Below are 11,948 nucleotides of genomic sequence, written 5' to 3' on the forward strand. Positions count from 1 at the left end.
TGGATATAAATGTGGATGAATGGAGGATTCGGTTTTCAAGCGTCAAGCGCCCCCTGCAGGAATAAATCAGTGGCGGACAACGTGCAATTTCGGTCTGTAGGTCTGTTGCACACAAAACTTTGGTATGAATTTAGAAAACATTAAATACATCATATGAGTCATATGTGGGTCAGTGAAGATGTTAAAGGTGTCCATAGAAATTATCCGTTGTTTTTCATGGTGAGGAAAGCAGACAAGCATGTCAGATGAGCAGGTAAGGGTAATTGTTTTTTATTTTTATGAAACATTACCCCTAATGCTTTTTCTGAATGTTTGATATTATACAGTGTATAAATATTTAAGAGTACGCATTGAATTAGGGATGACGCGATTATATGGTTTTACTATTAACCGCGATTAAAAATATAACGGTTAATTTAACCGTAAGAATTTAGAATCCACGGTTAAAACTGTGAAATGCTTTATTTACACGTGGCAAAATATTAAATATAATGTATAAATATATAATATAAAATAGTTTTTCGTAAGATTTTGTAAGCCTAAATGGGAAAACTCTGTGTGGGTACTGGAGCTGTTACTATGGTTACAGATGTTGGCCGTGGTGCTTTAATGGCCAGGTGTCACAAGCTGAAGGTGAACTTTCAATTCACGTAAAACTGAAGCTTAAACACACGAATTCCAAAATATAACAGAGGAATTCGATCTACTCATATCCATCAAACAAACGACGTAAATCGGCTGTTTGGCAGCATTTAAATGACTGACTGAAGACGACGGATGAAAAACAAGCAGACAGAAGTCCTAGAAAGATACATTCTACAAATGGGACAGGACGCGCCACTAGTCCTCCAGCAACAAACTAGTAAGTTTTCTATTTTTAGGTGTGTTGATTTTAAAGTGATGAATTAAAGATGCCACTTTTTGTAATGTTTAAGCGTGCTGACAACGTGAGGTGCATTTGCGTGTGTTTGCTATCAGCGAATAAACTTTGAAAAGTTGCATCTTGTGTGTGTGTGTGTATTTATCAGTTTTCTTATTATAGGGCTTTGCGTCCACATATCCCCCAGAAATACGTCCACTTAGACAATTGTTATATGATATATATTTTTTGCATCAGTGCTGTTGCATAAGAAAATTTGAAAATAATTGTAAAAACGGTTAACCGCGATTTTTTTTTCTCAAGACGGTAATCGAACTGTCAAAAACGTACCAAGACTGTAGTAGAAAGATCTATAGGGTTTCCGTGTAGACTGCGCCATCATGTGGCATATTTAAACTAATCTCCCTGTGCATGCTTACTCGTTTACACAGAGCGTGAAAGAAAGAGGGCATACCATGGGAAAAATGAGGAAATAATCCACAAACATGAATAAATATTAATCTCAAAGATGCTCCAGAATTGACAACAATGTAATAATAATAATAATAATAACTTTCCTCAGAAGAATTTCTCAGTCTGAGAAGTGCTCAGTTTAAAAAAATTATTAGCTGCCTATACATAAAACCGCAGATGTCTACCAAAAGGTTACAATTTTGCTGTATTTATTTATTTTATTTTTTATTTTTTTTTTTACAGTATGATATAACCCAAGGAATGTGTAGCTTTTTGTTAAAACTACCCGCACACACATCATCAACATATCCCTTACTGGATATGTTGGAACCTTACCCAACACATTTAAGCATGCTTGGGTAACCTCATTGCTCAAAAAAAAAGAAAAAAAAAAAAACCTGACACACAGTAGTTGATAACTCGTGTGTCTCTCTCTCTCTCTCTCTCTCTCTCTCTCTCTCTCTCTCTCTCTCTCTCTCCTACATTTCCGGGTGTAGGAAAAACCAGCAAACTTGCTTACATATACTTCAACTTGTACAATTAAACCAATTACGCCACCCTGGGACATTGCCCAGGGAAATTATAACCCAAAAAGGGCACACAGGTTCATTACTAAGAAGAGGCAGAGAGATGTGGGCCCCAGTCCAAAAATAGATTTATTTACTGAAATGAACAAAAAACAATAAATAGATAAAACCTGAAGTTGACAAGGTTGAACAGATGTTACTCACCTATGCACCAGAGAAATGTTCACAATTTACTCCACACAGAACAAAATAAACAAAAAGACTTAACAAGGTTGAGGCTTACCGGTAGTGAGCTAGGCTAGCTGAGAGCTTATCTGATCTCACACACACACAGGAAATACCACCACCAGGGGACAGGAACAGCTAGCCACCCTACCATGGGGATCTTCAGCTCCTAAAAAGAATGAAAACAATAAAAAATTCTAATAAAAAAAGGGTTATCCAAAGGATATGCAACAAACCACACTAATGTAAATTTTATACACACACACACACACACATACACACATATATATATATATATATATATATATATATATATATATATATATATAGACACACACACACACACACACACGTGCTTTAGAACAAAGCTTCAAGATGGTGTGGAAGCTATGCTGCAGAACCAGAGGTGGGTAGAGTAGCCAAAAACTGTACTCAAGTAAAAGTACAATTACTTGAATTTAATATTTACTCAAGTAGAAGTAAAAGTACTAACATAAATAATTACTTGAGTAAAACTAAGTATCCAATTAAAAGAGTACTCAAGTAGTGAGTAACTCATTACTTTCACAAATGACATAATGAACATTAACTCCCCTATATTCCATTACATAATACACATTTAACATGTATTACAGAATAATAATAATTATTTGTATTATTATTATTATTAATGGAAATTCTGTCATCATTCACCATCATGTTGTTCCAAACCCGTATGACTTTCTTTCTTCCATGCAACACAAAGGAGATTTTAGACAGAATGTTAGCCTTGGTCACTATTTACTTTCAGTGAATGTGTTTTTTTTTTCTCTCTCCATATTTTGAAAGTGAATGGTGACCGAGATTGTCAGTCCCTAACATTCTGTCTAACATATTTTGTGTTACACATAAGACATAATACAAAGCGTCACACCGGTTTGGAACAACATGAGGGTAGGGAAATTATGACAGAATATTAAATTATGGCTGAGCTATTACTTTAAAGAGATAGTTTACCCAAAAATTAAAATTCTCTCATCATTTACTCACCCTCATGCCACCCCAGATATGGATGACTTCCTTTCTTCTGCAAACATAAATTAAGATTTTTAAAAGAATATTTTAGCTCTGTAGGCCAAAATTTTGATGCTCCAAAAAGCACATAAAGGCAGCATAAAAGTAATCCATAAGACTCCAGTGGTTAAATCCATATCTTCAGAAGTGATATGATAAGTGGGTGAGAAACAGATCAATATTTGTCATTTTTTGCTAGACAGCAGGGGGCGATATGCAGAGAAGAATGTGAATCTCCAAAAACACAAGAAGAATGTGAAAGTGATCTGTTTCTCATCCACACCTATCACATCGCTTCTGAAGATACTGATTTAACCACTGGAGTCTTATGGATTACTTTTATGCTGACTTATGTGATTTTGTTTAGCTTTAAAATGTTGCCACCCATTCACTTGGATTGTATGGACCTACAGAGCTGAGAAATTCTTCTAAAAATCTTCATTTGAGTTCAGCAGATGAAAGAAAGCCATACACATCTGGGGTGCCATTAGGGTGAGTAAATAATGAGAATTGTAATTTTTGGGTGAACTATCCCTTTAAGGGCTCTTGTCAGATCTGGATTAATTTGTCAATAAGAGAGGTTTGGTTACATTTGTAGTAATTATTACAGTGAAAATGTGAAAATGTCCCACAGGGACATTATATACAGTATAATGCTGAAATATAAACCAAAGCAAGATCATGCTTTATTAATGCCTTCTTTCACTGTTTCATAGCTTTTAAAGTCCCATGTGGATTCTTATTTCAGTGTCGTAAGTATTTAGATCATTGGTACCACACAGCAGTACCACCGCTCTCTAAATGCATATATGCAGCCTATTGCGTAGGGCAACAACCCCGTTCCTGGAACAATCGCTGTGTCTGAAACCGCCCCTATCCACTATATAGTGCACAATTTGGGGTGTCTGCCATTTTGTAGAAGTGTCTGAATTCTGAGTGGGCCACTCGTTCTCTACATTTGTTCACTCATTTTTACCCACAGTGCACTCTAATTTCGAGTGACGTACACTTGACAATGGTTAATTGCCCACAAACCACCACGGGGGAAGACGTACTAGCTGGGAGTTTACTGCTTCCTTCACTCCTGCAATGTTTTATTTCATTTTTTTTTTTAAATGTATATGTGACATTGTTTCTGTGACAGCCCCAGAGCTCCGACACTCGGTGTATAGTCAGCGTCCGAATTCACTCATTTCGTTCACTTTCTGCTGAGATATAGTGCACTAACTGCCATTCACTATATAGGAAATCGTGAATGAGTGAACGATTGCGGACACAACCACTCTCTTCGCCATACGATCGCCTCGCGCACGCCCAGCGCACCTCGCTGTGCACGCGCAGAAATGCTGTCTGTTCGCGCTCTAGTTGTCGATCACGTGAATGGCAGAGCAAAAGACATTTATTTACACTTATCTTGGATGTTTACATGGGTTTATACAGTTAATCTGCCTGAAGTAGCTGCGATAGATTCGGGTTGCACCAGCTGTGCGTAAGTTGGGACGTAAAGTTCACACTAAAGGCTTAGTAACTACTAGTTAGTTTGTAACTAAGTCAGTGCTTAATTTGGTTGCACCACCTGTTCTTAATGCAAGACTTAACTAGTAGGTCGTAAGCTCTCCGTAAAGTGATGCGTAGTCGCATAATATGACGTTTACCTGTATTTATCCAATAAGCAGCCTTCATATTTATTCACAGAAGTATTAAAAAGCCGTGAATTTGAATTTTATCTAGTTACGGTTGATGTTCAAACCATGTCTGCTCACGTAACTGTCAGCTGTAATAAATTATATCCCCATTAAAATACGATACGTAATAAAAGTAGATTTGATATATATATTTGCCCTGTGTAAATAACAATATATAGGAACGGTATCTAAAATAAAAAAGGGGTGATAAATAAATACTAATACAACATGCTGGAAAAATAGACATTTATTCATTTTAATATCCTATATATATTTTGAATGTGTTGAAACTTGACACCGGGCGACGCATCCTGAAAACTGCACCGTTTGATCAGTTTCATGCTGAAGAGTCGCTTAAAGTACGTTCTCTCTCTCTCTCTCTCTCTCTCTCTCTCTCTCTCTCTCTCTCTCTCTCTCTCTCTCTCTCATAAATGTAAACGAGTGTAAATGCCAACACCATCATATATGTCGAAAGGACTGAAGCCTGTCACGCAAAACATGAGCTCATTGATGTCATAAAATATCAGTCTGCTTTTTTATTCCAACCGTCCTGGTCGGAGGCTCCCATAAATATTTAGTTTATACGTAGGGTTACGTCCTACCTAAATTTAATGGTGCAACGCTCAAATATTTAGTAGTGCGTAAATTGTGACTTATTGCCCATTTACGCTACAACTGGGCTAAGTTGTAACGTACGCATAGCTGGTGCAACCGGCCCCTGGACACTCCCGGAGCTCTTCCGAGTACGGAAACCCACATTTCCTCCTGACGACACGCATTCCCAAGAAAACATCCTGGATAGTGGATAACGCGCCGTGCTGCTTGTGAGTATGAAACTCGCAGTGGAAGACGGAAGATGACCAGATACTATCGACATAGGTGGTTTTAGACAACCGACTGCGGAATACTTGAGATGTCAGAGAAAATGCACAAGTCTGTGATTTTCCAACTTCATTCGTCTTCCAGCTGTTGTTCACATTTGGAGATATAGAGCATAGACCTTCTTCATACTGACTCTTGAATATACAAGACATTAAGAAAGCGATTTGAATCTGGAAAAAAATGTGGCCATATTTTTCTGCAATTGCTTTTATTTTTATTGCGCAGGAGATCAACGGAGAGCCACATACGCGTTCATCCTCAGCGTCGCAGTTGAACTCAACATTATCCCCTCAAGAGGATTCATTATACAATTCTACGGATGCAATGGTTGGATCTCGCATTTCTACCATTTTAAGGGATCTTCCTACCATCAAAAATATTTCGATTTTCATCTGCGTACTAACAACCTTGCTTATCACGTGCCTTGTCATAAAAATATGCAGGTAACGTATAGTTTGGGGCCTACATTTAAACGGTTTTAGGTTAAGTTAGTCTGTGTGTTTGTGCAACTCATTTGTTTTTGTTGTTCCTAAGAAAATGTCTCATAATTCTTCGTATTTGCGTCATATCTCAATTTGTTTCTGTGTTGTCTGTGGCCAATGGTTTTTTCTAAGCCAGAATAGAAAACCCCCCAAAACAAATGAATGTCTTCGTCAATTATTTGGAACATTCTAGATGGTCAAATGCAGGTTTGTCGTTGCCTCGTTATCCGCTGACTTAATCCTCTCGCACAATTAAGGGGCCGTTCAGACACGGTGCGTTAAAATATCTAGCCAAATACACGTTTTCTAAAAAACACTAGCGAGACGCAACGGTCAAAGACGACCTCCGATTAGCGCGCATATTTACATAGAGAATCAATTATAAAACGGTAAATACAATAAAATGAATTAATAAACGTACGTAAAGCGGTTTCGGTGTAAACGGCCCCTAACGGTTGAGAGAGCAGATGTAAGGCCTGACGGAATATTCTCTTACTGTTTAAACATACCAGTCATAACCCCACTCATCTGTTGTCTTCTTTTCATCACTGGTTTGATTTAGATCTGGAAAGAAGATCAGAAAAACGCGAAAGTATGACATTATCACAACTCCCGCCGAGCGCGTTGAGATGGCACCTTTAAATGAAGAAAATGACGATGATGATGACTCAGCCATGTTCGATGTCAAATACAGGTGAGGTGAGGGCACCTGAAGACGCTTTATTTGCAAAGACATGGAATGAATAACTCTCTTTTAAACAGGGATCTTTATTTTTTTTCTCCCTTTAGGCAATTCGTGTTTATTGAACAGTCACTCCCTTTTGTTTACTGGTTTTAATCAAATTGACTATTTAAAAAATCGGGGTGTAAATTCTGTGTTCTAATCCGGACGGGGATTTATGGATAAACTAATGGCATGTTGGTGTGGGTTATTTTTTATTTGTTTCCTAGTCTGCCTATAAATACCTTAACAGGAAAACGAGATTCTCTTTCTTTTCAGAAGCCATTAAATGTTGTCTGTGCAGTGCAGCTACACAGTTTTCTTCAGTAAAATTCTGCAATTTTAAACATGTTAATACAGCAGTATTGCTGTGTTCCAGATCTAACACACTAGCCCAAAGTCCTCCTCTCTACAGATAAATGGCATGTTCATTGAAATGTGTGCAGCTTAAAGGAATATTCTGAGTTCAGTATAAATTAAGCTCAATCAACAGCATTTGTGGCATAATGTTGATTACCAAAAATAAATCGACTTGTTCCCACTTTTCTTAAAGTTAAGTTACAGTGAGGCACTTACGATGGAAGTGAATAGGATCAATTTTTAGAGGGTTTAAAGGCATAATGTAAAGCCTCTAATTTATAAAAGCAGGGGAGGGGGGAGGGGGGACCCTAAGTCACTTACCAAAAGTTTACAACATTGCAGTAGTTTTTCTTTTTTTTAGCAGTGTGATATAAGCCAAGGAATATGCTTCTTTTACAAATAATTATCTTTGTTAGGTATCTGCATTGATTGGTACTTAAAACACCCAAAAGTTGTTCAAAGCAAAAATCAAAGTTTTATTTGTCATAACTATTTGCTATAAAGTTTTAATAATAACAATATATGCATAGATTATAGATGTGCATAAACCACATGGAATGGTTCTGCAGTATTAGGACTCCTGTTAAATAATGTTAAATAACAGGATGGAACACAGGAAAGCCAAAGCCTAATCCAACAATAACCCAGTTCTTCCTCAATAAATATTTGGAGGCTTTAAAGTAGAAATATGAAGCTTAATAATTTACAATATCTTACATGAATTCTTCTGTTAAAACTCATGTATTATTTGAGCTGTAAAGTTGTGTAAATCATCAGGGTAACAAAGTTGTAAAATTGGATATAACTTTACACAGAAAGGGTCTGTGAAGTTAACACACATTTTGTTTATGTCTTGTGGCTATACTTTGAAACGGTGTGTTTTAATGTTTATGGATTCGCCTTTTTTCTTTTAAATAAAAAGGGTTTCTAGGGTTTCTTCAGAAGTCTAAATTATTGTTTGTGGCAGTCAACATTATGCCACAAAAGCTGTCAATTGAGCTTAACTTGTATTGAACCCGGAAAATTCCTCAGTGAGCTTCAAGAGTCGACTTCTCCCTTCCGTCCTTTCAGTTGTTCTTTGACTGAGAGCCTGCTTCCTTTTTGCTGGGCATGGCTCCCTGTTTGTTAGATTTGTATTGGCATTGTAGCTGTTCGATAGTGAGGCAAACCAGTTGTGACCAGTTTGACCACATTTCTTTTATTTATTTTTATTTTTTGTATACCTGAAACTTGATAATATGCAATCTCTTTTATTAGACTTAATAATCACATTTAATCTTTTTGCTTTCTTATAGGTGAATTACATTGTGCACTCAGTCATTGTTGAAAAACCCCTGGAAACCCCTTTGTGAGCACATCTATACTGGAAATGTTCTCCCCGCACCTTTATTTTTGATCATCTCCCCAGAGCCTATAGAAACCTTAGTGGAACAATTTGTCAAAATAAAACAAATATTTTTAGGTATATTCATCTGTCCTGACATTCCAAACCTAACTTTCATACCTTTGAGAAATGAAGTAAAGAGAGTTATCAATCTTAGAAATATATATATATTTTTTTTAATACTTTAAAGGTAGAAGACACAAACGTTGTCCTCTCTGATTATCTATGCCCTGAATGCTCTAAATATTACACTTCTGTTTCTTGTGGTGTTTTTCTTTTTGCCATAAAAAGCATTCCAGTAGTTTGTAGAAAGTCATATGCATAAATGCCCATGAATGTTAAACAATTTACATATAAACATGATCACATTGAAACTATTTCTAAGTAATATTTTTGTAGCAGTAAAAGACATTTGAGTAAAAAGAGAAAAAAGGTTAATCACAGCTAAAAGTTTCAGATGAAAAGATGAAGATACACGTGTCATGGATGGACCAATGAAAAGTTATCAAATGAGTCATTTGATTATTGATGATGTTAAATGGATATGTTTATGTTCCAATACTGAAAATGTTACTTTCTTTACTATATAATATACTGTTTGTATATACAGTATGTTGTATGCAAATTGTTCCTCAGAAATAGGTTATTTTTTTTTAAAACAAAACTTTTTTATTTAATAAGAGTAATATGTTTCAAACCTCCCTATATTTTGAGAATATTATTTATCTACTAACCACTAATTGTGCATATTTACTGTATAAGGGTTGAATGTATGTGTGAGAGAGGAAGTGTGTGGGGTTGGGAGAATATTGTTGCCATATTGCTGCTCTCTGAGGTTGAAGATTTTTTATTGTGTCGCATATATTAAGGCACATCAAAATAGCACACAAAATTAGATGCTAATTAACAGTGGAAAACTGCAGTGCCACATGCCAAGTGTTTAAACACTTATTTAACTGTTATCCTATAAAATTATCTTCCCCAGACGCACCAGATTTAGAGCAGCACTGTTTTGGAAGTATATTGATATAAAGTATGATATGACTATTCATTAAGCTCAGTGTGACTACCTTATCATTATAAGGGATGGCCAGTGTGAAGAACTTGTGTCAGATCTCTATCTGTCAATAAGAATGCTTATTCAGTAAGTTTATGGTGTAGCTATTCTTGTTTGAGTTAAATCAAGATATGTGATGGAAGAAGAAATTAATTCTCTCTCCTTCTATTATTCCAAATGCCCAAAATGTTTCATACAATTCAGAATTCATGCTGTGTAATTTTGCACTGCTCCAAAGTAAAGAAACTTTTTTTTTTTTTTTTTTTAATGAAACATTATTAAATGTGAATGTAAAACTTACATGTGCTCTTGTCTCAGGTGTTATTTTGTTTTTTAGGTTTTATTTTCTTCGACAATTGGGTGTTCAGCAATGATTGAAAATTTAAAACACCTTTGAAAATAGATTGATAAAACCTAGTTTTGTCTGACATGGGGCCGGTTGCATAAACAGCCATCAACTTAAGACTCATCTAACAAGTAGTCTGACTAGCTAAAGACGCCATAGAAAGCCTTTAGAATAAAACAAGCTCACAGTTGTCTTTAGTCAGACAGTCTAATTCACATTGTATTGTGGGAAAGGTAAGACACTGAACAGCTTAAAAAAAAAGTCTGACTGTGAACATTCATTGCAGTTTTCCTTCGCTGAAAATATTTGCTTATTAGAGGAATACAATGATTCAAAATTGATTCTAATGAACAAATTTAGTGATTTTAACCCAGATAAAAAAATTAAAAATTAGTTATTTTCCAAGGCAACATAAAATCTAAACAGAAGTTCAATTAGGGGTGTGCTGTCTTAAATATTGGTCTTAAATTAGACCTTAGACAAGTTTTTATGCAACTGACTGAAAAAGTTAAGACCAACATTTTAGACGACTACCAAGTAAGTCTAGACTATAAAAAGTTTTATGCAACCAGCCCCTGATATGTTTGCTAGTTTGAACACTGGACAGTAAAAAGTATAAAGTATTCATTATATCACCAACCAAATTTCTTTCTGAAGATGACTTCTTCTGAGCTAATTGTAAAATGTTTGTTTCTGACTAGTACAAAATCTTAATGTACTTTTCATAGTTAACAAAAATAAATACATAAAATCTTAATCCAGCAGCATATTTAGGAACTGGTTTGAGCTGAAATGTGAGTTGGCATTTAAGCTCTGTCACGTAGCTGTTAACCAGTAACCTGCAATGGCTCTCAAGTAAACAGCAACACTTGAACCAAACATTTTTCATTTATTTGTTTTTTGTTTTTAATAATCAGCTTTTCAATTGATAAATCTTGAGCTAAAGCATGTACTATTTGATATAATTATATAGAAAAGGATGTGAAATAGATACAAATAGGGAATGTCATAGTTTTATTATTGGTGAGGCCCTTTATAGGTACACTTGTATCCTATGACATGTTGATGGCCCTCTTAGTTTGTATTTATTTTTTTATTAGTTTTGTGTTATAACTTAGCATCATGCTTTTGAAGAAAGCTTGGCTGTTGCCAGTATCTAATGAATAATTGAAAGTTTCTGGAATTATATATATATATTTTTTTTTGTTTTGTTTTTTTTACCATCTCTTTTCCTCAAACTAAGGATGTGTTTACCATGTCACTTCAATACAAGCAGAAGGCAGACACATTTGTTTTTTTTTTCCACACAACACAATTCTGGCTTTAAAAATCATTTGAAAGTTTATGTGGAACTTTTGTGTTAAATGAACCCTCCATCCTTTGTGGCTTTTCCCCTCTAAATGAAAACTAACTTGTGAGGCACCACCACAGAATATTGCAAATTCCTTTTTTGCCCAACTTGAAAGGGCTTTTTTAAAAGAATTTTCCTCTGTGTCAAAGTTTTGTAAAAACAAACTTTGTAAAGCTGAAATCGTGCTAAGAGTTGAGCTGTACTCCTCAGGCATTGGTTAACCACAAGCCTGTAAACCCTGCCTCACTTCCAGAAATTAGCCTGACTATACACCACAGCACATCTTTCTCAGAAAATATCTGCTGAAATGCCCTTATGAGACTCATGAGACCATAAATTATTTTGCTTTTCCCCAGCTGGATTAATTTCATGGCATCCATTTCCTGTCTCCCATTTTCTTTATAGCCCAAATCTTCCTCTATGCCATATCACTTTCCTTTAAGTTGCCTTAGCTCAGAGGGTTTTTGTGTACCAGATCCAGTGTCCAACTGAAAATATGCATTAAGTACTCAGGAACAAGACAACAAGAAATTATACTCTGT

The 11,948-nt window shown here is 35.6% G+C and overlaps 1 protein-coding gene across 2 annotated transcripts; it reads left to right on the top strand.

Moving 5' to 3' along the window:
* Positions 1–5,307: 5,307 nt before the first annotated feature.
* Positions 5,308–9,357, top strand: LOC127417428 (membrane protein FAM174B-like). 2 transcript variants are annotated; one of them, XM_051657484.1, is made up of 3 exons: positions 5,308–6,148; positions 6,750–6,886; positions 8,564–9,357. In XM_051657484.1, exons 1-2 carry the CDS (start codon positions 5,886–5,888, stop codon positions 6,883–6,885), a joined length of 399 nt encoding a protein of 132 aa, XP_051513444.1. In that variant the 5' UTR covers positions 5,308–5,885; the 3' UTR covers position 6,886; positions 8,564–9,357. The 2 variants fall into 2 exon arrangements, with proteins under 2 accessions (XP_051513444.1, XP_051513443.1); XM_051657483.1 differs by having other exon boundaries at positions 5,319–6,148; positions 6,750–6,881.
* The last annotated feature ends 2,591 nt before the right edge of the window (positions 9,358–11,948 follow it).

The sequence above is a fragment of the Myxocyprinus asiaticus genome, chromosome 26 (genome assembly GCF_019703515.2).
Source record: "Myxocyprinus asiaticus isolate MX2 ecotype Aquarium Trade chromosome 26, UBuf_Myxa_2, whole genome shotgun sequence".
In the NCBI taxonomy this organism is placed as follows: Eukaryota; Metazoa; Chordata; class Actinopteri; order Cypriniformes; family Catostomidae; genus Myxocyprinus; species Myxocyprinus asiaticus.